This window comes from Anopheles nili, chromosome 3 (assembly GCF_943737925.1).
Source record: "Anopheles nili chromosome 3, idAnoNiliSN_F5_01, whole genome shotgun sequence".
NCBI classification, from domain to species: domain Eukaryota; kingdom Metazoa; phylum Arthropoda; class Insecta; order Diptera; family Culicidae; genus Anopheles; species Anopheles nili.
The window spans coordinates 60,609,908-60,637,602 of record NC_071292.1 but is presented as its reverse complement, the minus strand read 5'-3'; the positions used below and the strand labels follow the sequence as shown (position 1 = coordinate 60,637,602).

Below are 27,695 nucleotides of genomic sequence, written 5' to 3'. Positions count from 1 at the left end.
CAGCGAAGTTGGTCGACTCCATCCACCATCGGTCAAAAGACTGTCCCTTCAAAAGACTGTCCCTTCAATCAATACCTTTTTATAATTAGATTTTTGCCACCGCGCTCGCCTCTCTCTCTCTCTCTCCTTCTCTCTCTCTCTCTCTTGGAACACAGACACAAAAAAGGTGAACTATTCGGTTCGCGCGAGAGTCGATATTGCTGCCATTATTTTCATTCCCACCCACCGGAAAACCGTTACACATCCCTTCTTCACATCCGGCCCACGGCACCATTGCATTGGACTACCGATGGCTATTTGTTGCTTGCGATTTTAATGCGATTACCGCCGGCGCAGACGGGAATCAATTAGTTCTCTTTGTTGTTTTTAATTAGATTGCGCAAGTGAGAGAGATGCGCGTGTCGGACACTCCCCGGTGATTGTTTTTTAGCAGTCGAAAGTTTGGTGGTGCTCTTGTGAACCGAAAACCCGGAAATGACACGACGAATGGGCCTCTGAATGTGAATAATTCATTTGTTTACACATCGACGATGTCGACATCCTTCCTCAGGACAGGGATTTAAGGTATCTGCCATTGGAACAAGCTGTTTAAGGCCCGTTACGGCGTTGTGTGATGGGTGTTGGTGATGAGCCTAATCCGAGCTAATGTGCTACGGTGTTCACGGGAATATTGGTTTCAATGCCTGATTGGATAGTTATTCGGTGGTGCTAGCATTTGCGGATGCAGCTACCGATAACGCCTGAACCACTCACGCCGTAACGCTATCCTTTTTCAACCAGTTATGGTAGTCCTGCAGGCGAATGCGCTACGAATTTGTGACTTGTCACACCTTTTCTGGTCGTAAAATTGATTGGAAAACCATACAACAGTTGCATTCTCACGTTAAAACATCCATTGGGATGATTTACGTAAACAAGTTTAAGACAAAAACTTGAAAACTTCAAGTGTTCTCTTCCAATAACATGCCTCACAACACGACAGCTAATTTGCACCAATTATGCTCCCAGTTATTCTCGGTTTAAGTTCAACAAAAAGAAACGAAAGAGCAGTTTTTGCTATTCGATCATTTTTATCACGGACAGTCACGGTTTTCAGGGACTCCCCTTTGCAAACTTTCGCCTGCCGAATAGAACAGACAGCAGTCTCATCCGACAGCAAAAAACCCCCAAAAACGCAAACAGATCCTTGCCCATCCTAGAATTGGTTCACTTCATTAGCGTCGGTGGCGTCACGGTGTTGCCAGGGCAAAACTGGCTTCAAAAACTCGCCCAACTCAACCCAACGCAATCGCACGCCCATGCAAAGATCAATCAACACAAACGGTCGGAGGTTGCGAAAGCGTGCCGGCAGGGCAAATTTTAATTAAAAGCATCGTTACATACTTTCTCTGACGGTCGCTTGACGGTACGGTAAAACTTTCCACCAACGCAACGCCACCCGTTGATTGCAGCCGAATGGTTCATTAACGATATCGAGCTGAACCCTCGGATGGATGGAGGTCATTATCAGCAAATTCATCCGCCGTTCGCCGCCGTGCTGATTCAATATTGAATATTAATTTATTCTTTCGAGCAGCACCAGCACACCGAATGATGAGCGGCGTGGCGTGGGCGTCGAGTCCATCGATTATCATCAATTAAGATGTCCCATTCAACGGCACCGGAATGCATGCAGCGAGCTTTCTTCGTCTTCTTCTGTCTGTATCTAATCAAACGTCTCTGCCGCTGGTTCGTTCGCAGCTTCCCTACACGATATCGGTGCACTACGACGGGAACGATGGTGCCCTGCAGCATCCCGAGCTCGACATCCCGACGAGCGGCATCATTCCGCGGACGGTCGAAAGCTTCACCGTGCATCTGGTGTGCTGGGGTAACGTCACGAAGGAGGTCGCAGTTGGTATTCACCTGCACGTCGAGGGACCCCCGAAGCACAACGACACGAAGCTGATCATTAAGCGGAACAAAATTTGCATCAAAGGTGAGTTTTGGTTGCGAGGCGTTTTTGCGTGAATTCTTAAAAAATGCACCTATTCGCTTTGAGGGCTTTGTTGCTTTTTTGGGCTTTGAGGAATCGCTTTCTTTTTAACCTGTTTCGCGGGGAATGCTTTATGTTCCGTAGTATTGATCTTTTGATTATGATTCTTCGCCTCCGACGTAAGTGTTTATCATCCGCCTGGGTGCTGCCAAAAAAAAACCTCTGTCCAACAATCGGCTTTGTTTAGAATTCATTCGCCCTTGCTTTCCCAATAATTCGATTAACAGCGTGCAAAACGAGAACCGAAGAATGCACGCAGATAAATGGAAAATATTTTATTGCCCACTGCCACCGATGGAAGGGTTTTCGCTTTCAGCTTCCCGGCCCGTTTCCTAGTGCCAGATGCCACTAGGTGAATTCAGCAGCAGAACTTCGACCTGACGGGTTGGAAACGAACCCGTCGGCGGTTTCACCACACCGGACAGACAGCACCCGACCCAAATCTATCGAACGTTGATTGCATCATATTCATTCGCCTATGCTTGCCTTTCTTTCGCATTTCTTTTCTGGCTGATATCGGCGTGCAAATCGATGCGGCATAAAATGCAAATTGATGTGTTCGATGATTTTGCTTTCGCCTTCCCCCAGCCAAAACGGTTGCGTGCGCCCCGGGATGGGTGGGTTTATTTTATTTTTACTGTTTTTTCTTTTTCGTATTGCTTTTTCATTTTCCCCTGAACCGATTTAGAACAGATTATTTGGGATAAAATATTCACACAATCGGGGCAAAAATGCGAGCTCCATTCGTGCACGCACGGGATGCCGTTGGCAGGAAACTAATTCATTTTGCAAATAAGAATGCGAATATCCTTTAAACAGCTGGCTTGGGAGGGACAATTTTGCTCCAAGCTAAGAACCATGTTAAATTAAATAGACTGCTTTCTTAAATCATCAAACAAAATATATATTAAAATGTGATCCCACTAAACAGTTATATCTATCGCTCGTGATCACTGCAAGATTTAGTCGTTTCAATTAAAAGGCCCGATAAATGCTACGAAAACGTGCCACTATGCGCGTTGGTTCGACTTAAGTAAACTTTCTCTCTTTCACCATTCCCAATTCCCTATCAAACTTCACTCTCCCACAAACGCGTTGGAATGCGATAAATTTCAATTAATTCCTCCCTCGAAACTGCTCCCTTACACCGAGCAAACAAAGACACCCCATTCGCAAAGGGGAAGTTAAGAACGTTAAGAAGCGAAGGCATATGGCCATCATTCCCTGCAGCCCACGCGACCGCAACCACGTGGGATTGGGGGCCGAATTAATCGAGGCTTTTCGCGAGTTTATTACGCCGAGAACATTCCTTAAGTCGAAAGCCCACGGCTTGTATCTATTGGCCAAAGGAAAAAGCAACAGCCAAAAAAACAAAAACCCCAGCGAAGTAATGTTTGTGTTTTTAGCCCACATCCGAAAACCCTCAAAAAGCCGGCGGTGGTTCGCAAATTTAATAGCAAAAATGTTCGCTTCCCACCCAGTAGCAGGTTTATGATTTTCGATTCTCGTTTCACGCGTCGCTTCAGGTATGCATCCGGCCCGGAATCGTCTGCCAGCCGCGGAAATAGCACCCCAGCAAGGACCGGCCCTACTGGGGGCGGCCGCGTGTGCCCTCGGACTCGTGCTGGTCGTGGGGCTTATCGCGAGCGCCATGTACGTGCGCGCCCGAAAACAGATTCGGCAGGACTCGCTGCAGTAAGTATGCGCTTAGATCGTGCCGGCCCTAATTAATGGCTAATCGCGTGGTAATCTCTTTAAAAAAATGGTTCGTACCCATCTTCTTGCGTTCAACCAATCATGGGGTGATTTTATTTTTAGGTTTTAATTTCAAATTAAAGACGCATTTTAATCCACCCGCCAGTGTACCTGGTGGAATGTAGTTCTCCCTCGGCCCGAAAAGGGATGAGCGCTCCAGCGCTCGGTTGTCGTAATCTTTTAACCAACAACGCCTGCACGTGTCTTACTTTCATAGCGTTGTTTGCAATCTCCACCCGACCAACGTGCTAATATCGGTCTTGTTCCTTCGAAAAGAACATGCACAACCGCTTGCAAACGTGTGCTGTCTCTCTCTCTCTCTCTCTCTCTCTCTCTCTCTCTCTATTCTTCGACGTCGACAACACGGGATGACGTGGACGGTAACACATGTCTGAACATGTTCATTTTAACCGAACTGTGGCGAGTGACGAGAAAATGTGCCTTGTCCTCGTCCGTGTGGCGCATCCTTTTTTTTTTTTTGCACCCACCCATCGATTTCCCACCCGGGGGATTTTTGAAGCGCAGGGACAAAACCGGACGCATCCCGGATAATCCCGACAGCTGCGATGGCCGGAATTTATGCTTCATCGATCTTGCTTGTGCAAGACGGTCACCCATCGCACTTGCATCGGCAATGAGCTCACTCTCCAAGCACGATCGGTTCCGATATGCTGTTTGAAAATACGTCGCTTGGCCCTTCGGAAGTGGGGGCGCTACTGACACCGATGTTCGTTGCATTATTAATGTCATGTGTGTGTATGTTTTTTTTCTCTCTCTCTCTCTATTTTCCCTCGCACCCCCGGTAGTACCAGCTTCACTACGGCGGCATACGGCAGCCATCAGAACGTATTCATCCGGCTCGATCCCCTGGGACGTCCGCCGAGTGCTAACAGCGGTTCCTACGCGACGATTGCGAGCCTCAACAAATACCCGATCAGCGAGTCGAAAAAGTCGTGTAAGTGTCACCTCCCCCATCCCTGGCTGACAAGTGATTTCATTACGACGTGTGTGTGTGTGGGTGTGGGTGTGTTTCTACTCCTATCACCTTTTTTTTTTGCTCCTTTTTGGTACCTACTCTTCCACAACCACTTCGCTGTTCGTCCGTGCTTTAAAAATGGCGGATCAAACGCTGCACACCCCCGTAGATGCGCTCGTTTTCCCAATTTGCTTTAATTAAATGTTTTCTCCATCCATCCGTCCGTCGAATTGATGCTCCCTGAAATCCAACCCAAACCCCATCCCTGGTAGCCTCGTTTTGGTTTGATATTTTTCCCCCCGAAAAATAACCTCTGGCACTACCTGCTGCTGGCTGTATGCTTCCTGTGGGTTTCCCAACCCACACGACAGCTCATCCTGAAACGTAAACACGAGCATCGTATCTAAAAAGGGAGTTCTCCCACCCACCCACCCACCCATGCGCCATCGATCGGCAACAACAATCGCACGCGCGTATATACCCATGGTGTTCGTTTCTCGAATCTCGTGCGCTTCCCGGCGCCGTTCATTTGCAGGGTTTCGCAGCACCCCTTCACCATCGCCGTACGCGACAGCCCTTCTGCCCTTAGGGCAACAGCAAACCGGGACGACGACGGGGACGGAATCGGTCTACGCCAAACCGGAATCGGTCTGCCCATCCCGGGTGTCCTACTACGCTTCGTCCCAGCTCACACAGGTAAGTGCTGTCTATATTTCGACTCGACAAACACCGGTTGGTACGGTCACGCGTGACCGAGGGTCACTTTCGCGGACCAATCCTGCCCTTTTGGGCATGTTGTCCCCCCCCACCAGTAGGGGCAGTATTTTTTATAATTTACTACCGCACGGGGTTGATATCGTTTATCGTGCTGGCGGCCATAAAGTGCGCGCGCGGATCGAATTTAAGAACCAACCACCGGGGACCCAGCTCCGGGGCTGTCTGGGACGCGCGTTGCTGCAAAGTTATCTTCTATTCCCGGGAGCCACATTCGCGCTGAAGTGCCTAGAGGATGGAGGTTTAATGAACGCCGGGTAATACTGCTTCACATAAATCACGCGCGTTACATCATAACGCCGGTTTTTTTTTGTTGCTGTAGAATATTGTTCTATTATTCTGCAAAACACGGCGAGTTCCTATACCTTTTGTGGAGGGTTTGAGATATTTTAAAGTGCTTTTCTAATGCATGTTTTAGATGTTTTTTTTTTATTCTTTAGAAGAGTATAAACCTCAAAAACATATTTATTACCTTTAAAAAAATCATCCTTCGTTGGTCAGGCACCGTTTTAAGGACGAAAAATTATCATTTCCCATCAATTTATTAGCATCGATTTACTTATGACTCAGCACCTCAGATCAAAGCACCGCCCGTAATAATGTACGCGCATTATTTCGCCATTGGAAGGAGGGCAAAAAAGAATGAATGAAAATCAATAATGACCGTGTCTCGTTATTCATGGCGGTAAAAAATAATCTCCAAACGGCACCTTCCCAACAAAGCCTGCCTCCTTCCCGCTGCACGCATTCGTTTCCTAGCGTACCGGAACCGAAGCAGATGAAAAGCGGCCACCGACCCGCTGGAGAAAGGAAAAACTCGCTCGTTTTTTTCCCCTGCTGCCACACGGGACCGTGGAAAACGGAAGAACAAGAAACGACCTGGGAAGACAAAATGCGCGGTCCCTCGAAACACGGTACGGTTGCGTCCACCTCAAGCGTGACACGTCAAAGCGTATCGAAAATTTGTCACCGAATTGAAAATTAAGCAATTTGAATAGAAAGTAGGAATTTCCATTTCCCAGCCACGGAGGAGCGTTTCGCCGGCGGAGAAAAAGGGAACTTTATCTCTGCTATCAATGGCCGACGAGCGCCACACCAGAAAGCGTCAATCGTGGCGCCGAGGGACCGGAAACGGATCTCGATGGGGGAAGTTGGAGCCTGCGAAGTGTCACCAAGGTGTCAGACACCGTTCGCCAGAACCGGCGCCGAATTTAAGCGCACGGTTTGAAGTTTGCCAATTGTTTGACAGCCCTTTTTAAGCGGCTGCCATTATTGAAGGGCGCGGTGTTGTGCTAGTTCAATGTGATTAAATTTTAACGCCATTCCGATGGCTGTAATCACATCAATCGGGGGTGGGAGCGCGAGATTTGCAGCTCCGGAACGTGACGAGCCTGTTTGGGACCTGTTTCAAACCCGGGATGGGAGGCTTTTAATTATGCGTCTTGTGGTTTCAGCTTCAACCGCGCTGGGCATGAAAATGTCTTTAATTCGACATGAATGCCATCAGCAGCACGGGGTTTATATTTCTTTTTATTTTCCTTAAAAATGATGCCAAAGGTATGCTGCTACAAGTATGCACCAGCTCGTAACAAAGCCCGGCATAACTGTCTCTGTGTGTCTGACAGATCCCACACAAAAGACAACCCACAAAATAAAGCCAAAAGCATCATAATTTGTGAAAAGTTCGCTTATAACGTGCCGGAGCAACAATGCTAGCGCTACCTCGAGGCAGTGCTTGTGGTAAACGAAAACAAAAAAAAATCCCCATCCTTCGGAAGGAACTCGCGCAGAAACGGGGCAACATCCTTCTTCACTCTTCGGCTCGTCCGCCTAGTGGTTGAGGTGTTAGTTAAAAATTAATAACAATAATGAGACTCTTTGTCGCACCGAAAGATGAGACCAGTCATTTTTCACAAGAAATCCTGCCTCTCCCGCATACACCACCAATCCGACCGCACGGTATCCTTTCGAGCCACCACAAGGACGAACGCACACACCGGGTAATGCATCCCCAGTGGGCAGGGGGAGACGCCAGCAGGAAATGGATGGGAAAATGATCCCTTGATACCGTAGCGGGTGTGGCGGTGCGCACTGCAGCGTTCGGTTTTTTAGCTTTTATCAGCAAATACTAACGACCACGGGTGCCTTCGAGCCACCGGCGCATGGGTAAAGAGCAGGTGGTCGCGGATGGAAAATACGTTGACACTTTTCGGGTTTCCCGGGCAGCCCTTTTGCGCAGCGAAGGGTTTGGGAAACCCCCCGGCCACCCGCAAACGTAAGCTCGAGCCACAATTTGTAACGCGATATGCCGCCATCGCCCACCCGATGGGGTTTCCTTTTTTTTCTCGTTGCGTTGCTTTTTTTAAGCCTTTTTGCTTTCTACTTTCTTTAGACAAAAACGCTGCACGGGTTAACCTCGGTGAAATAAAATCATGGCGCGTGACAGGAGGTGAGAAAATGATACATAATTCTCTCCCACCCGACCGGGTTGGCTAAGGGTTATGACATCGACCATTCCCTCCGACGCTTTCGACACCTAAATCAGTGGAGCTGCATCGTGAACGAAAGCCCGGTCCACCCTTAAAGCGGGCTCACGGGAAAAGCGTATCCGATTATGTTCATTAAATTTTAAGCCCACAAAGAAAAACTGTCTTGCCACACACACACACACACACATACTGTGGCCTACTACAATGGCACCGAGTAGGGTAGGTTGCGAAAACCTGGCATGGGAAAGTTTTTGGCGGTAGTGTTTTGACACCACACAACCATTAACCATAGCAGGCGCTGGAACGTAGTTCACTGTTCGCCCTAATGACAGCTGGGTGTGTTGCGCTAAAGGTGGAGAAGTTTTGCCAGTGAGAAGTGTCAACGGTGAAAGCGATATCTGTACAGTGACAAGTATAAAGTTTCCACCCGCACGGCCGGAGTTTATGAACACACCGGTGGGTGTGTGTGTGTGTGTGGCGTTTTAATGACGTTTTCATCATTAATTTTGAATCCTCGTACCGGACCTCGCTCGCCTGGCACACGGGAAAAACACGTCCCACCTTTATCCTCGGACGGTTTGAAACGCTTCGCAGCGAAAAAAGGGAACAAGGAACACACAAGACGGTGCGCAGCAGGAATTCAGCAGCTCCTTTCATCATTTTCAACACCCGCGTCCCCTTATCGGTTGACCGGCGTCAAAAACCCGAGCCCAACGGCGACGCAGGACACAACCCGGGTGCGACACAGTTTTCCACCGGCGGCGGCATCGTGTCCGAAACAAAGGACCAGATCCTGACTGGTGAGCACGGGAAATGAGATCCCGAGGAAGGATCTCCGGCCACGGAAGGTGACAACCCTTTTTCCTGCTCCGGCTGCAACCCAGCGGTGATGTTGGTGTGGTTCGTTGGCACCAAACCAGAAATATCTTCAACTACACACAACACCACCCACCACAGTGGCGGTTGCTGGCAGAAGCAGGTGCAAATGAATTCACGCCGTTGTCGGGGTGAGTGGGTGGCAAAATTTTCTGTGGTAAAAAACTCGCCCTACGCCACGAGCGCCACGATAAATTATGTACTTTAAAGTATGGCGCGTGTTCCCCTGCGTGGGTTGTAGGTGACCGACTGTGTGGGTGGGTTCATTAATAACTTTCTTCGGGAATATTTTTCTCGGAACCGGCACTCGGACCCAACACACACACACACACACACCCAGTGGGACACTTCAAAAGGCGCCATTATTCATAATTGATCAAACGTGCGCTAATGCGGGTACGGGAGCTGTTTGTTTTATTTTCTTTACCGTTTTATTCCTCCACAAACAGATAATTACTTAAGCAGAACATTTTCGCTATCCCGGTGCGAAATGTTTCTTGACGTACGGGTTTTATCGCCGCCGCGTGGCCCTGTCCGGTTTGTTTTATCCACCGTCGTGTAATTGATTACAGCGCTCGGAGGCCACGCTGCGCTCTATTGATGCAATTAATCATCGAGTTTCCATCGTTTACAGTTTCACCCACACGACCACGGCGAGCAAGCCCATTCGCTGCACTTACACTCCTCGCTCGAAAGTACATCTTTCATGTTGGCAAAGTGCCAAACGACCATGTTGGGACTTGTTGAGCAAGCGCGGCGGTGTGTGGTCAAGTAGCACCTCGACCGACCGGATGAATCGTAATCGTTGACGTTTTCACACGAAATCCTTCCACTCGGTGCCACTTTTAACGTTTGATCTGCTGCAGCACTAAGCAGCCAGCAGCACCACTGTTGCCATGGAAGCAGATGCTCACTTAGACCATTTATTTTCGATTTATTGTGCGCCCTTTGGTTGGCATGCTGCTGCTGCTGCTGCTGCTGCTGCTGTTGGGAAGGTTATATCGGTGCACTATCAGGATGTCTTTGGGATGTTATTTCGCTATTCAAATGCGTGCAGCAGCACAGCTACTTACACATCCTGCCGGTGCAAACTAACGATATAAAATAACCTTTTTCCCTCGTTGTCCACCGGATGTTTTGCTTTTACTTCTCTTTTTGCTCCGTCCCTCTATTCAAGTGGTTCCCGATCGCTCGATCCGTTCGCTGCAAGTGTATCGGCGAGACGGATTCTTGCCACTTGGAATAAAGCTCACCACCGGCAGGGAGTAAATTCCATCGCTGAAAGACCGCTTTTCTCTGCTACGTATGCCGAACGAGCGAGCAAAGCGACACCCCTAAACCATGCCAACCATGCTACATTGTATCAATCATACTCCGTGTCCTTCGCAGTAGGGCACAGGCCAGTGATGGTTCGTGGGCGGCCTGGCTGTGCTGGGACAATTTTGCTTCAGTGTCTTTCAACAGCTTCGTGGCACTCGCTCGCCCCGGTGCTTTGTTACGTTTCTTTTCGTCCTAGTTTTTGTTCCTTGCCGTGTGCTTCAGCTCGAAGTGGGACATACTCGTCCTGAAAGGGGTTTCGAAACAGCAATTCATTGGCGCACTTCGCGTGTGCGTTGGGTGAGTTGAAAAGTACATTTATAGTTCACTTGGAGTGTAATTCGTGAAATTGAATTTTAGGTGTACTAAAACCTAAATTACAAACAATCGTTTCAAGTTGATGAGTTCCCAACGATTAAATATTCATATCCTTTGCCTAAATAGAATTGTCACAAATAATGGCTCGAAAGCATAAGCCATTAGAGCGATAATTCACATCATCACCATGATATTATAACCCCGAATGTGTGTGAATAAATACTTTTGAATCCTCTGAAACCCTTTGCAATGCTACCTCATTGCTCGAGCCTCGATAGCTCATCGTTCGATCTTGTGAATAATTCAAGCAAATGGATGGCTGTTCAAACAAAGTGAAGATTTATTTCCATCAATCCGCACGCCGGCTCAGCGTACGTGCGGAACTTCTCCATCCGCCGGCGAAAAAGCTCGGATCCCTGCGCACAGGTTCTGGTGCTTCGGCCACGATAAGTGCAGGGTACAATTTTTCTCTCGCCGATTTTCAACGGCGCCCGGGTGTTGATGGATGGAAACCGGAGTTCAAGCTGACAATGGAGTTTTCCGGGCGCTCCTTCTATTCGGTGCATTCTTTTGACCAGCGGCTTCTGGCGTCCATTTATCAACGGCCCTCCTCCACGGCAACGACAGTGGCCGGCTGGCCGGCTGGCCGGTTTCGCGGAAGGATGCTGCCCCGTTGGTGGCCGGCTGTGAATGAATACCTCGCGATTCACCACCGAAGGTGGCATGTTTTATTCAGCAGCCACTCGCCATATCTTCGCAGTCCGATTCAATATTTGCGCCCGGCGAGAGTGCGCACCCTTCGAGAGTTGGGCCTGCGAGCGGCGCTAACGAACCACGATTTTTATACATGAGCAGCAAGAACCGGGAGGGGTTGTCCGTTTTTCTCGCCCGAAAGGCTTTAGCGCGCTGAAATCGCGCTGCCTCAAAGGGAAAACGCCGACAGACGACGGTGGAGTAGAGACAAAGCGATGAAAGAGAAAGAAAAAAAAGCCCAAGCGCCGTTTTATCATCGTCATCGCCCATTTTTCCGGGCAAAAGCTCTCAATTATCGAGATGCTATCGCTTCGAGTGATTAGTTAGCGTTGAAGGGAGAAGCACACGGACGAGCGTTCTCGCAGTTGTTGGCAAATGAATTGAACTCGAAATTGTATCCTTTCACGGGTCGGGACGAGCCTTCTTGCACCAGGGCAGGAACGAGAACGAATTAAGGTGTATTGTTGAAAAGCCCGTTTTCAAGAATTTCAAGATGCCCCGGGAAAAGGCCCCTACCGGAAACAGCGTTTCAAACATCTCCATACCGGGCGCTCAATGGTGTGGAATTGAATTGAATCTTTACGGATTGACGAACATCGCTATCGATACGCTTGGAATGAATCCCAGGAATTAGGGACCTGATGCTCTCAGAAGCAAACCCATTCCCAAGGTCCCCAATCGTCCGCAGGTCAATCCCGACCCGGGAGTAAAACTAATCCGAAGGCTTAACCGGAAACGTCCCGCGGTGAAACCGTCCACCAACAATCGATTGGCCAACGCAGATAAAGTGTCCTTTCCCTCGGTGCCTCCAAAAAGGGCCGATCACATCGATTCCGTTAGCGGAGCTTTAGTTGGCTTATCAAATTTCTCTAATCATCAATGAGATCCCATAAACATCCTGGCCAATCCCCAGGCCAAGACACCAACCAAACGTTCGTCCTGTGTCCTGTGATGCTTCCTTCACTCGTTCGTTCGTGTCCCAATCGGGCTTGAAATTTCATTTTCCCACCTTCAAGTCGCACTGTGCGTGGACAAGCGGAACGACACACAGAACACGAACTGCCTCCGACACGGAACTGGGCTTGTGTGCAAATGTCTTCTCGACACGCAACGTCCTGCAGGAGGCTCTTAGGGTCTGGCGTAAAAGCTCCCCCATTTTGGGCACCTCGCCCATAACCAGCAATGACGGTCGTTGAGGCAAATAGGCAGCAAAAATGGGGCTCACCGTCGAGCGAGCAAACGAGCAAAGGATTGTCTTCGCTTGGTGCGTCGTGGCCGTTGTGACCCGAACGTAAAAACGACTTGACGTGTTGGTAATTGCGAAAGCTTGCGGCCTAAGGGACGCGCGTCCCGGTAGGGATGCCCGGGAAAAACCCAAATCCCGGAACCGTCAATTCGGGGATAGATGTGAGGATCTCCGAGAGCTCTCTACCGCTCGATTCCCGCCGACCGGTGTTATTGTTCATTTGGTGGTGATTTTCCACAAATCCCAGCCCCAGCCGACCGGGAGTGGGTTTTCCATTCGCCACCGTAATGACGTTCGTGTGATCCTCTTTTTGCAGGTGTACAGCCTTTCCACGCCAGCACGGAGCATCCACAGCAACGGGTCGAACCCGAAGGACAAGCTGCGCCGGATCGCAGTCTCACCGGGTACCATCATCTGCCAGCAGCTCGTCCAGGAGGGCACGTACGGGCGGATCTACAGTGGTATCCTGCACCATCCGCTTGGTGAAACACGCGACGTGCTGATCAAAACCGTCGTCGGTAAGTAGCCGTTCGCCACAAAACCACAAACGGCAAATGGCCAAACCTCGATGGGGTTATAAGTCGGTGAAACAGGGCCTTAGTGTGTCGAAACACCGGGTTGGTTTAGAATATATCCTTAAATGTCCTTTTTGTAACAGCAGCAAAAAAAAGCGGTCATAATAATGTGTTACACGGTTTTACGATGGTTGACAATAGTTAAATTATTACGTGCCTTTTTGCGGATGTGAGAGAAAACTTTTCCTAATCCGATTCAAGAGTACTATCGCCGTTTTATTGAGTTATCATCAGCAGCCTGCAACAAAATCGAGTGAAAAAGCTCCCTTCTTGGCAACTTCCTTACCACAACCATTGCATGCAAGACGAAGAAGACAAGTTTTCTCACCAGAAACGCTACTCCATCTCTTTCCCAGACGGTGCCTCGCTGAGCCAGGTGGCTTATCTGCTGTCGGAGGGATCCACCCTGTGCGGGATTTCCCACCCAAACATCCTGTTCCCGGTGGCGGCGGTGACGGAACTATCGGGGCCACCGAAAGTCGCCTACCCACTGGCGGCCAAAGGCAACCTCAAACTGTAAGTAAACCCAACTCGCCGCTTCCAACCGTAACCGGAAGATTTATACACTCTCGCTCTCTCTCTCTCTCGAGCCGGGCAATGGTGGAAACTTTCACCTACTCCCTCCTCTGAGATGGTGGCAAGTTTTCACGAAGAAACAATACGAAGCTGGTGGTGATGGTCGCTGGTTTTTGGAGGGAACGATGCCACCACGAGTAAGGGTGCTGGCAGAAAACCAACAACTAGGATCAGTTCCTGAATAAACATTACATGAGCCGTGTTCGGCGCTCGTTCCAAAGAACCACGGCCTGGCTTCTTGGTTTTTGCCAAACTGATCGCGCACCAACCAACGGCAAGAAAGTCAACGTCAGCCGAATAGGAAGCCACCAGTTCGTTTGCAGCGCGTGTCGCGATGGCAAATAAAACCTCAACCCGGAACACGGGAACAGCCCGAGTTCGGGCGTTGTGGGCGAAAGGCGTGCGATGCAAAGCAACAAACAAAATGTCATCCCTTTTCAGTATGGTGGTTCGGTGACTTCCGGTGGGCATCCGGAGGGCAATGTTGAATGGTGGTTCAGTGTTTTTGGCTCTTTTTTTTTGTTTACATTCCCTGCTTTCTGTGCCTTTTACGGGAGGCAGGAGTCGCTTTTTATCGCTATACAAATGTAAGAAGTGCAATGGTAAGAAGCTCGAGGGTTTTTTCCTTCGAATTCATCGCTTGAACACAGCCCACGGTGGTTCGATCGGTGAACGGGTCAGCAGCATTTATCAAATAGACATTAGCAAAACCCACAACCGCCGTTTTGGGACAAGGGCTAGGCTCGCGCGTGTACGTGGCGTCCTGGGAGCCGGAATTTAGGGCACCTTTAGGAGCCCATTTTCTGAATCAGTGGAAAAATCGACAAAGCGGAGAGCCACCAGTATTTGGTCGGATTTTTCATCGAATTTTCCATTTTCTTGCTCCCCCATTGCAAGCATCACAAAACTTGATGATAATATTTCGATGTTTCTACATCTTTTTGGTGGGTTTTGAGGAATAGGTTTCTTTGCCTTCCGTTACCTTCCACGGAGTGAACGGGTTGTTTTGGGGACGAATTCCAACCCAAGATGCCCACGCGTTGACACAAATATGTCGATCCTATTCCCAAAGAATAGCCATTTTTTTCTGACCCACTACAAGGAGAAAACCCTTTTTGAGATATTTCTCCCGAGTTTCAAGAATAAGATCGATCGCTTATCAGGGTACTCGCACCCGCTGCCAAATCAATCGCTGTTTATGAGTGGACACGAGTGTACGAGTAACGGTAGGCATACGAATGAACGTCAATTACCCTCCAGACGGGTACGTTTGCTTCAGATGAAATTCCGGGAAAATATCCTCTATAGCTCGATTCAGCGCCATTCCAGTGCCTAGATGAGGGTGCTTTCGTTAAAAATCAACCAAAAACACACGCAATCTAAAAACAACCACCGAAACCAAGCCAAAGCCCTTCCTAAAGTTCCTTCGTCATCGCGACCGTGGAACGTGACATCCATCTGTTTTTGTGTCAATATTTAACCTCCCGTTTTTGGCTCCCTTCCGGGAATCCGTCGGCGGAACCGTTTGAGATTATCCCGCACAGCTGTACTTGGCACTTGGGTGAAACCAACCACACCACCCCACCCACCGAATCGTTTTGCGAACCGGCGAAAAACCTCAAAAGCAAATCACCATAAATTTAAAACCAATCTTCTGCCAATCTGCTGCCCACTGACTCTCCATTTCGTTCGTCGTTGCCGCCTAACAGATACCTGCAGAGCTGCCGGGAGATCGGAATTCAAAATTCGCAGCTCAGCACCCGCCAGCTGGTGGAGTTCGGTCTGCAAGTGGCCCGTGGCATCTCGCACCTACACTCGCTCGGTGTGCTGCACAAGGACATCGCCACCCGGAACTGTGTGTAAGTAGTGCGGGAGAGTTGTGGGGATGTGAAATTGACGAGATAGGCTCACTTAACGCGCCCGAAGGGCGGGTCGGGCCGGTCGGTCGGTCGGTTGGTCGGTGCCCATAAACATCACATCATCTGTAATGTGAAACGGAATCAAATCTAGCCCCCGGGGCAGGCGCTCGAGCCAGCAACAACAACAACAACCAACGACAAGATTTTCCATCGTCTCGTTATGCGACACAGGAGGCATTGCTTTTGCTGTACGTTGCCTAGCTGCTCCACCATCAGCGTGCTCGTGTTTATACCCTCCGGTTTGGTGGGTTGGTTTTCCCATATTTTTTTTTCAATAGTAAAAAACGAGCCTTCGCTCTTTTGCATCTACGCATCTAATTGTATTTTCTGCCGCATGTCGGGTTCGGAGCCGATGTCGCGTGGGGCATGTTTTTTTCGAGCTTTTTTTTTGGTTTTTAGATTTGCCCTTCAGGATGGTTAGCGGAAAAACGGCACACGCGGAGAGATAGGCCATCAAAACATGTTATTGTAGAGACAAAAAAGAAAGAATAAAAACCAATAGTACGTTTTCCAGCAGTTCGTAGAATGGCTTGGAGGAAATGGAGGCCTCGAATGCTCGTAGGATGATAGAACACCGGCTCTCCTTTCATTGTTCATTGCGGTACATTTATGAAGAACCAAAGTCCCTTCGTTTCTTGGTAGAGATGCTACCTGAACCTTGTTTTCTAGCAATTTTGTGGAACTAATTATACTTTCATTGCAATTCTTATTAATGTTTGTCTTTTTTTCATTCTTTACTGTTTTTTGGTGTTTTTCTATCGCCTATCAGAGGTTAAACGCCACGATTATCATAAGGTTTAAGGTTCATTTGCTTCTTTGATTCTTTATGAATTCAACATCCCCAACTTACGCATGGGTATAAAACAAAATATCCATTACTTTTGAAACTGGCTTTGAAAAAAAAAGCTTTCAAATAAAGTGCTAATCGCACATTAAATTGACCCTGCGAAGATACTTCCAAACAGGGCCACCAGATTTTTTACATTTAAGACACGAGTCACTTATTTTCCTCCTGGGAAAACACCCTCAAAATCTCTTATCGGTGTGCCTTTTCTTTTCTCACCCACAAACTGCACCACTGGGAGTTACGCGAACTCCTTAAAAAACAAAAAAAAACAAAACGTACCACAAAATCTCATCCTTTTAGCATTTTCTCTTCCTCATGCTTTCCCAATTTAACCACAGCCTGGACGTGGAGCTGAACGTTCGTGTTTGTGATAACGCACTGTCGCGTGACGTCTTCCCGAGCGACTACAACTGCCTCGGGGACAACGAGAACCGGCCTGTCAAGTGGATGGCGCTGGAAACGCTCGAGAAGAAGTTCTTCACCGCGTCCAGCGACATCTGGAGCCTCGGTGTGCTGCTCTGGGAGCTGGCCACGCTGGCCGCGATGCCGTTCGAGGTAAGTCCGGTGGGTCTCGTACCCCCATTATAGCATTACATCAATCACAATCACCCCGCATCGATGTGCGTGTGTGTGTGTTTGTTTGTGTTCGGATGGAGAGGCATTAAAATATTATATTTACTCGCTCGGTTCGGTACCGACCAACTACTGGGGGCGCACACTAATGGCGCAGGCTGGTGCTGTTTATTTATGATTTCGTCACTACCAACACAACGCCTAGGGCCCTCGACGGTGTCCCGGGTGCCCTCTTCACGGCACTCCACGTCTGCCACCCACACACACACACACACGCACATGGAACCGAACTTGAAGTCACTTCATGCCAGAGGCCTCCCACCCCCCAGCCCCATGCCATTAGTGATAATGGCGATGGTGTTGACCTATTTCCGATCGGCCACCGGACCAGACTGAACCTAAGGGTTTGTTAGGGGTCGTTTGTGGGGGGGAGGGGTGAGGGATGGCGTAATTTTGATGAAACGCGCCACATGCAAAAGGACGGACGGTCCAGTGGCCATTTGGTGCAATGTCCGAAATGACATCGTCCGGGGGCTCTTCGGTTCCGAAACCTGATAAACCCGGCCCCGCCATCCTGCCAGAACGGGCTGTCGTTCGGCCGCAAAATAAACACCACGTGTGGTTGAACGATAAATTTCCCGCCTCCACACACACACACACACACACACACCCACACAGACACCCGGAACGGGAATGCTGACTTCCTGGCAAACCAACACGCGGTCACACAAGCGCGGTGTTGTGGATGGTTTTCGTTTTGGGTATCATTTTTTCTCTTCCTTTTTTGACCATTTTCATCCCACCCATTTGCTGGACCGTTTCAGGCGGCATTAGGGGATTTTACCATTTATTCCCTCCCACAAGAAGGACCGCCGAAGGTGGCGGACCGCCCCACCGCACCATTACATTGATTATGAATTAATAATAAATAACAGTCAATTAATTAAATTGATTCTTTCGGCGGTTCTTCCGCCTCGGGGACATCCACACGCATCTCCGTTCGGTTCCGAAATCCTTCCCTTAAGTTGGGAGAATCTCGCGGGAATCCCGCGTGTAGGGGGATGGAGAGTTGGGCAGCAATAACACTTTAAGCGCAACAATAATCATAATCATTGCAGGCGCGCGCTCGCTCGCTCGCTGCCATTTCCGCCGGCATGATCATCGTGATTGCATTGTGTCTTGTGGGCAAGCAAGGAAGTGGCCCACACCCACGGTCCGTCCCCATAAATCTGCCTAATCGTTTTCAATTCTTCATGCACGTCGGGCCGGGAACCCGAAACACACGGTCGCGTCTGGCTCCTTTTCGCTGGCGTGCTGGCGATTTTATTTACTGCTCCCTCACGCCGAACCGCATCATATCCTTCCCGGGTGCTTCCCATTTGCCGTCGTGTGCCTTTTTCTCGTGTTGCTTGAGAAGGAGGAGGGTGGAAAACAAATTTTCAACAATCTCGCAATAAGACGCCGTCCTGATTCGGGGCCCTCCCTGGGCCTCAGTAAGGACGATTCCCTACATTACGCAGCTCATTACATGAAAGAATTCGTACCATCTTCGGGGCCTGCCTTCGGAAAATATTTAGGCCAGGCAATAACGGCCTCCTTTCTCTCCCAGCCCTCCCGGTTCAGTTCCTGTTCCCGTTGGCCATTACGAGCATCCTTCGTCCTTATTGCTTTGGTCCGTTCCGGCTCTCCGCTTCCTTCTTTTTTTGCTTCTGCCGCCTTTGCAACTCTCATTTATGGGGCCGTTTCCGGTCCTTCTTTCTCTCTCTCGCCTCGGCTAGCATAATTGCGAAACGGTCATCGTCGTCGTTGTCGTCACCCTTCCACCGTTGGTCACTCCTTTCTTTGATGATGGGCACCGATGGGGGGAGGAGAAAACGGGGGGCCACTCGAAAAACAAATGTGACGCGCGGCTCTTCCCCGTTCGCGTTCATCGCTTTGCGTTTTTCGCCTTCCTTCGGGAGGCTTTCGATATTAGAATTCTCCCCCCTATCTCCCCGGTCAGGTCAGCAGCGGCCATGTTTGCAGCTTCCCTTCGACCCATTTTTTTGCCCAACCCGGCCTCGGTCTTAGCGCCTTCCGGACTAAATTATTGCATTGTCTTTGATCCCTATGTGTACCGCCGTTCTGTCCCGACTCAACCCCTTCGTGTGCGCGAAAGCAGGGGCGAGTTTTATTTGCTTTTCACACTCACTTAACGCAACGCGCCCGTTATGGGTGAATTGTCCTTAATGGTTTCCCCCTTGGCTGTCTGCTTTTGCTTAAGCTCCTATCACCCCATTTGTGCTGCCCGTTCAGAGAGCCAACGTTCGTGCGTTTGTGTGGAATGGATTATGCTTAATGTCCGTGTGCCAAGGCTCACTCGTTTGACCGGTTGTCTTCTTTCTCTTCTCTCTCTCTCTCTCTCTCTTTTTCAGGAGGTGGATTGCTTCGAACTGTCGGCATACCTGCGGGATGGCTATCGGTTAGCGCAGCCGGTCAACTGCCCGGATGAATTGTAAGTATAACTGCACACCGTCAGTTGGGTCTGAGGGCCCTCTGGCTTATCACCACAGGGCTCAGTGGTCAGTGGAACGTTTTGGTGGAGGACGAATGGGGCGAAGTTCCGGTTCGGTCTGATTAAATTATGGCTCGCCAAATGACCTAGCACAACGCGCAACGTGGCGCATTAGCTACGTCTGGGTGATTTTGGGTTTTATCGAACGTGCATTTCATACGCACAATCGCTTCTTGCATGTGCTTTAAACTTAACCCTTTTTTTTTTGTACTTGCACGTTTTTGTGATTGAACCATAGTTCAACATGACGAATGTATCGAAACATGCCCATCACGTCTGACCAGCTAGACGAGCCTTTGAGGTGCTTTAATTTATGCTAAACACCTGCGTTAGGCATGCTATGCATGCCATGGTCATTTCAAAGCTACTTTATTGGTTGATACAATAAAATAAAGTATTTTTAAAGAATTTAAGGTGGATAACTTGGATGATGAGTATTAAATTTGTTGAAATATATCAACTTTTCACAAATAGAATCATCTTAGCTCAGAGTGACGTGTTTGGGTTGACATTTTTGGGCATTCATTTGTCTAAATCATCTAAATATTCCGGTAATAATATAAAAACCACCAACACAACGCGAGTGCTGAGCTGGCTTTCTGCTTTTATTGCCTTGCACACGGCCGCTTTGGTACCATTTTCCACCGTCCCCTAATTAGGACTGATTATTCATTCGCATTTCGTCGGCACGCTGGTGCAAATTGGCGGGCATCCTTGCTCCGAGGCATCCATCAGCACGCCCGGTTCCAACCAACGCAACGAGTTCTAGTGCTTTCGGTCGTAAAGAATTCAATACTCTTTTTTTCTTTTTTGTGGGCGGCCAGATCGTACACGTATACGACGCTCATCATTAAAATCTGCCAAAATTAATTCCGCTGCGCTCGTACGCATCTGTGGGGAGAGCAAAAAGCATATGCCGCCGTTTTCGCTAATAAAATCGCTAACAACACGTCGTAAAATGTTTATCCTTCATCATCGCGGTGAAAGCTTTTTCGTACGTTGCAGCGACACGCAGCGTTCATTTGTACGGGGAGAATGAAATTGGAAAATTTTAGTAAAAAAGAAAACAGAAAGCCAGTTCCCAGATCTCCCCTCCCTTGTGGATTCGTGCTCCAACGAGCTTTCATAATCGTGCGGCAGTTTGCATGCTTTGATCGCGATATCACTCGCGCGATACGTTTGCGCGCGCGAGCCATTTTTGGGTGGCCGAAATGGCTTTGCGAAAGCCAAAAGCCAAATATGGCCCACGGTGGGGTGGTAAAACATAAGTCGCACACACTCTCCCTCAGCAAAAACAAAAGACGAACGAAAAAAAAAAACACACACACCAAAAGCGCACCGAGACGGCAAAGGTGCAAATGATCAAATTGCCCGTCGTTAAGCACCAGCAAAGAGGCGTGTGAGGCGGCATCTCGAGGGTTCGTGCCCATCGCGGTCATTCGCACACACACACCCACACACACGGTGCGCCAGGACGAAAGATTCGCCAACAGCAAACGTTACATCGCCGCCCCGGTGCCTCGTAACGGTTGTAAAGTTGCACTTTATGTCCGATCCATAAAACGTCATAGCACGATCGTAAAAATGGCGCGCCTCCCTCTCACATACGCGGGTGGGAAGCCTAAGAGCCCCCTCTCGAGGTGTTTATGAATAAAATTACCACCCCCGGGCGGGTGTGCGAGATATTGCGCCTACCGTGCGCAAACATTTACCGTATTTTGGCCACCGATAAGGGGGCCATGTCGCTGATAGCAGCGTATGGTTTGCGTTTTTGGGTTGGGTGAATAAACAACCAACGGCACCGGCTACTTGGATGCATCCGACTCGACTTGCGTTTCGAGTCGTCGTGTTGAGGAGTTGAAGTTTTTAAATGCAGTGAACGTTGCATGTCGTATTTTATTTACGTTTTCTTTCTTCCGTTGCACTAAAATTTCACATTCAAATGGTTTTTTTAAAATCATTCAAAAAAAACCGGCCATCACGACTGTTATCATTTGCATTCCGCCGGTCCTTTGCATTCCCGGTTACTTGTCGACCAGCCTCTCTCTTGCCAGCTGTCAACATTGGTTGACTAAACATTTACCCTCAAAAACAATCGGTTCACCGCCGAAGGGAGCATCCTTTTCGGGGTATTATTATTATTATTATTACTACGAGTAGTACAGCCTCCAGCAATGTTCCAGCCCATCCCCACCCCCCTCCCCCCACCCACGCCTGTCTATCTCATTGTTGCTTTGTGATGCAAAAAATCATTTGCATACCGTTACGCCTCGCTAGTCGCGACGGTGAAACGAGCGGGCGCTAAAAATAAACGAGATCGCAGCGTCCTCGGGTGTCCTGTTGTTCTGTCCAAACATCCGGCATGGGCATGGGTTTTTCGCCGTTCACCCGACTCTCGCTGTTTTTGTGTAGACACAACAACTGCACCACTTCCCAGGCCATTACAGGGCATAGGCCCGACGTGCCCGCGGGTGGAGACACTATCGCCCGGCGCGGATCTGCCCCGTCTGCTGCAGCTGTCTATATTCTTATCTGGTTGCCGTCGTTTCACGCGGGCGCGCTACTAGACGCCAGCAAACTGCAACCCCGGGAAGGAACTGCATAACTGCACCGCTCCCACGCGTTTGCCAAGGCTCGGGGTCGAAAATTTAATGCTCATTTATTCCGTGCAGCTTCCGCCCATTAGCGGTACTTTACGCCCAACATTTCCAAAGGAACCGGCCCCATTTCCTTTCCAACGGGGCCCAATAACGCGGTGCGCTTTCTGGTTGTGGTATTTTTTTTAGTTTTGTCTTGGACCCGGCGGCACGACACGATTCCCAATGCTGACTTTGTCGCCCTCTTCAACGAGAAAGACAAACAACAAAAACAAAGCGACATCCCAACGCCAAACTGAAGCGCTATCGAGTGGAAGGCGAAAAAAGCAAACCCTCCAGGATTGGTTTTCCCTACGAAAGGAGCAGCAAAACGTACACCCATACACACTTACACAAAAAAGGCGAATTTACAAACCGACCCTTGCCAGACGGATTCGACGGTATGGAAATGGTTCTTGTTGTGCGGGCGAGCGTGCAACATGGTTCGCGATCCAGAACGGAATAAATCCCAGCATCACGCCAATGGGTGGTCGCGGGTCGGAGGGCGCACACTGCACCGGGCTAATGGCGTTGAATAATTCAACTTTTTAAATAAAGACACAACTACACACGAAGCAGTAAAGCGGAAAAAAAAGAGAGAGAAAGAGAGACAAAAACGAACGATGAACGTGGTCGCGGTTGTAACGGCCGCGCGTTGTATTCCAATCTTTATTTCCTTTCGCGATAGCGTAGAAACCCGGGGGCAGAAACGAAACCGACACGTCCAGCATTGCGACTCGTGGAAAAGTTTGTCCTCAAAGTGTCCTCTCGCCGACTCGATCATAAAGTGTGCCGGATGTGGAGGGGGACGCCAGGAATTTTGGCGAGCCTTGAAGCTAAAGTTTGGAAGGATTTTTTTCGTTTGTTTTGTTTCGTGTTTGTGGAACCGACTTTACGATCAGCCTTTGGAAGAAGATATTCGGTCACGCGGGCTTTGATGCGCTTGATGCTGTTGCTGATTTATTGACACCAACGGAACGGAACGCTTCCAAATATTCATTACCAAAGTTGAATGATAAAACCCCGGTGCGGTAGATTGGTTATTTGTTTTTTATCCTCTGAGGTGGGTTTTTTTTTGCTCGCTCTCCTTTTCCGGACCCGACGCATCAACGTGACATTTTAATGACCCCTCACACAAAAGGATGCTGCTGTGCTCTTGATCCTTGTTTTTGTTTTGCTCATGCTCAAGCAGCAGTAGAAGTAGTTGGAAAGTGTTTTAATCCACTAAACATTGCGAAGCAGTTTTGCGAACGACCAAAACAAAAAAATGTCAAGTCCTCTGGAATTACACCGCAAAATGTCGCAATGAGGAACGATGTGTACCATTTTCTCCGGAAACCAACGCGCGGGTCCGTGTCAACTTCACCAACGAGAACGACCGAAGGACAGCAGGGCACAATGAAAAGCCACCGAGATGCTAATGTGCGCTTCTCACTGTAACAAACCACGGTACAAATATGTAGCATAAAATTAACAAAAGTTTAAGCTACAATAATTCGCCTGCTTCGTCCACCCACTCCCATTGGTTTCTCGGTTTGTGCATGGACACGGAACGCAGCAGAAGCATCAGCAGATGCTTCACGCCAGTGATCTGGCAGCACGTCCAGTGCAAGTAGAAACAATGCCACCCGAAAACAAGAAAACTGACACATAAACAAAAAAAACACAGCGACGCCAAATTGCGCCATGGTAATCCTTTCTCCGCCCTACGTCCTACGAGGGTGGTTGTTTTCCATCGCTTTTCCACGCCCGAGAGAGCGGCACTCAAGTCCTCTTGACCATTGTTTATGCGGCTTTATGCAAAGCGGAGTCAACTGAATAATGAATGCTTAAGCGCAGGGCGTCATATTTTCGGAAGCCGTGGAAGGATGAGCCAAATGGCGCTCAAATTATAAGCCACTGACAACCCAGCCCTCGAGGAAGATCCGTGCCTCGAAGACAATCGAAGCAAAATATGAGCGTGCCTTCCTCTGGGGCACTTTGGGAGAAGGACAAATTTATCCTTCACTCGAGAGCTGATGTTGCGACAATGATTCAACCCCGCAGTGGGTGGGAAGGCCCGTTTCAGACCAGTGACTGCTGGGTCTGTTCTCTGTAAGTCGCAGATCATTTCGAGTCAATTGAACCGGATGAAGAATTATGCAGTCCTTCGTACCAGTCGCCGAAGCGGCTTCGCGTGGGCAAACCCGACCGAATAAATCTTCACGCTCTGCTGTAATAAAAAAAAAGGCCAGCTCCCACTTCAGACTGGAAGCCGGCACAATTTAAACGACCATTTCGTCGCCCGAACCACAAAACACAACCGGCGGCCGTGGCGCAGCAGGACGCGAGCTAATTGAAAGACAAATTAATCACTTTAGATTTATTAATTCAATTATCGAGCGCCTGAGCTCGGAGATGTGAACGAATTATGGACATATATTCGAGCTGACACGCCGACCGAAAATCGACTAGGCACGGAGGAAGATGCGGCCACAGTCCATTGGTTTGCCTCGCGGAAATGGTTATGGACGGAGCGCATAAAAGTGTCCCATCTGGCGAGAACACAACCAGACGATGGTGTCGTTTTGAAACGACAATTCAGCGCGGGCGGAGGTTTCATTCCGTTTGCATCTAAGCCGCGCTAAGTAATGGCCAGCGGGAAGTACTTTAACGAGGCTATTATACTGTTTGGAATGTTGATTTTTTCCCCCTTTTCGAAGGATCATTCAAGAATGAAAATTAGGAAGAGTAAATTGGGCGATAAAAATAATAAAGCGATGTCCGATCGTTTCCGCAATTTCGCAGCATTGAATCTTTGAGGATGCAGCACCATTTTGTAAGTCATTCTGATTCGAAGCAAGCCATGGAAATTACTGACAGTTTAGCTGTCAGTCGTGAGAAATAGCGGATGGCATTTTCAAACATCCGCAGGGTGGAAATTTTAAATTGTAACAACCTTTTTTGTTGGATACAACTCAACAGATACAACAGATAGTAGATGGACACAGCTCAACAGATTAGTTTTTATTGCTTTGACGATACTTTAACTCCAACAACCTATACAACAACCATAGGCAATTCAATTTTTTGCGCCACCTCGATCGTTAGTTGCGTTCCATACCTTCCGCAGTGCGCCTTCGGTGCGAAATTTATTCCAACACACCATTCTCAAACCCGAACGGCCACCATTTTGTCGGAATCGTCCTGCAAGCGGTGCAAAACCGTTTCTTTAATTGATTGTCAGGATTTCAGGATTGTCTCCACCCTTCTGCCGTGTGCTCTCGCTCTCTCTTCTTTTTTCTTTCTCATTTTATTCAGTTTAAATTTAGTTAAATGCGCTGTCCTCTCGGCAATATGCATTCAACACCTGAATAAATTATCCATCCGGCTGGTAACGAACCGAAAGAGAAAGAGAGAGAGTGTGTGTGTATGTGTGAATGAGCGTACACGATGCAAAAAAGCGTCCCAATGTCATTTCGTTATTAAATTGCATTACCTCACACCGTACCGTGGCCGATGTAGTATGCAAATTGCTCTTCGAAACTTAAAACATTTCCATTCATTTAGCGACCCGCGGGTGCCCCCTACCATCCCATTTCCGCTTCCGCCAATTGCGAAGGCGACACACGGGGAGAATCGATCAAGAAAATCTAACGACCGAGGCGAGTCCTTTTTTTTTCGTCCACATGCTCGCTCGCTCGGTCTCGCTTGCGTCCCTAATACCCACCCCCTAATGCTTGTCACCTTCCATCGTTTCAGCTACACCGTGATGTCCTGTTGCTGGCTGGCGGACTACAAGCAGCGGCCATCGTTCCCCCAGCTAATTGCCTATTTGCACGATTTTCATGACGACCTGGGCAAGTACATCTAGGGTGCGGCAGGTGGCACCCCACGTTGAGGACGTTTCAACCGGCCCCGGGTCCAATCCTACGGTGGCGTCGAAGAGGGTGAACGAGACTCGCAAACACGCACGCTGACAAAAAAAAGGAAAGGAAGGAAGGTACTAGAAACCGACGGACCCTAGTGCCCCGGAACTGTAGTGTTCGCCAATTTCCAACCAACCCGATGCATGCGACAGTTATTGGCAACCGGTGCGCTTCGGTGCGCTTTTTGCCTCGCTTCTGTCGTACCAAACTGAACCAAAAAAAAACAAATGGAATCTCCGAAACGTGACTAAATCGTGGCCATGATCGAAAACGCAACACGTCGGCATCGGTAACCCAACGAACCTCGGGATCTATGCGGGACAAATTGATGCAATATCGGAAAGTCTTGCCACAGACCGGGGCTGGTGAACGAAAGCGAAACAAAAACCCCCAAAAAATGAACCTGGGAACGAAAACTATCCCCAAAAAGTGCGCATCGGTGCAGATGCTCACCATTGGTGGGAATGCAAAATATGCGCTTGAAAATTGGTGGCAATGAAAGGAGAGCGATGGAAAACAACAGCACAAACTAGTACGAATGTTCCCGAGTGAAAAACCACGGCTAAAGGGGCTCCCAATTCTCTCAAAATGCGGAGAGGAAAAAATAAACGTCCAGGGAAATCTCACTCACGCGCGAATGTTTGAGTAGCTGCGTTCGGTGCGTGTGTATTTAGTGTACTCGACAAACGAGAAGTAAACGTAAAGTAAAAAGAAAACAATTTGAAAACAAACAAAAAAACATCTCAGTCGTTATACATGTCGTTACAATTAAGCAACATTTGCGGAGATATTGGGTGCAGTTGAAGCGTGCGAAAAGAAAATAGGGTAAAAATAAACAAAAAGGAAAAACAATTGAAAAAATCATCAAACGTGAGAGAGTGATCAAAACCACACCACATCGTAATAGGTGGTAGATAAAAAAACATAGCAAAACGAACAAACGAAGTGGGTGCGATCAATCAAAACAAGTAGAGTAGAGATACGGAAAGAAAAAACAAAACGGAGAAGCACAAACCGATGAGCAAAGCGCGTACGCGTATCGACAGAGCAGAAGCATCAAAATCAAAAAGGAAGGAAAACCGCAAAAAACGTAAAATAAAAACCCGGCAAAACCGCTGTGGATAACACTCAGAAAAAGGAAGAAGAGGAAAAAAAATCACGTTACAAACGAGTGGGCATGAGAAGCAAGCACACATTTATCAGGCAACCGAACGAAATATACACATGTTTATATATTTTGTTACGTAGTTACACTTTTTACAAAAAAAACGACGAGGAAAAAAGAGCAAACTTTAGTGATTTGCACGAGCCACGCGAATCGACGTGGCTCGGTTGCGCGCGAAAGGCGAAAGTTGATGCAACTAACTCAAAACAGTAGAAATTTACACACAGACGCGCAACGGTGAAACACGCAACTGCCACATGGTGGAAATTGTCATTTTCCAAGCGCTTTCCGTTGCTTTCGAGCGTTTAAAAACGGAATAAACGAAAACCACCCAAAACACGGTGTTGGAGGTCGAGCTCGTGCTTTCAGTTTCACGGGGAGAGACAAAAGTAGACGATCTTAT

The 27,695-nt window shown here is 48.6% G+C and overlaps 1 protein-coding gene across 1 annotated transcript in view; it reads left to right on the top strand.

Annotated features, from left to right (window-relative positions):
- LOC128727546 (tyrosine-protein kinase Dnt) overlaps nucleotides 1–27,127 on the top strand; it is a 41,821-nt gene extending 14,694 nt beyond the window's left edge. The window contains exons 3-12 of the mRNA XM_053821468.1: nucleotides 1,741–1,978; nucleotides 3,562–3,730; nucleotides 4,597–4,745; nucleotides 5,302–5,462; nucleotides 12,856–13,057; nucleotides 13,471–13,630; nucleotides 15,400–15,549; nucleotides 16,795–17,011; nucleotides 19,444–19,523; nucleotides 25,961–27,127. Coding sequence (XP_053677443.1) covers nucleotides 1,741–1,978; nucleotides 3,562–3,730; nucleotides 4,597–4,745; nucleotides 5,302–5,462; nucleotides 12,856–13,057; nucleotides 13,471–13,630; nucleotides 15,400–15,549; nucleotides 16,795–17,011; nucleotides 19,444–19,523; nucleotides 25,961–26,072 — 1,638 coding nt within the window. The 3' untranslated portion in view covers nucleotides 26,073–27,127. The remainder of the gene's footprint in view (nucleotides 1–1,740; nucleotides 1,979–3,561; nucleotides 3,731–4,596; nucleotides 4,746–5,301; nucleotides 5,463–12,855; nucleotides 13,058–13,470; nucleotides 13,631–15,399; nucleotides 15,550–16,794; nucleotides 17,012–19,443; nucleotides 19,524–25,960) is intronic.
- Nucleotides 27,128–27,695: the final 568 nt, after the last annotated feature.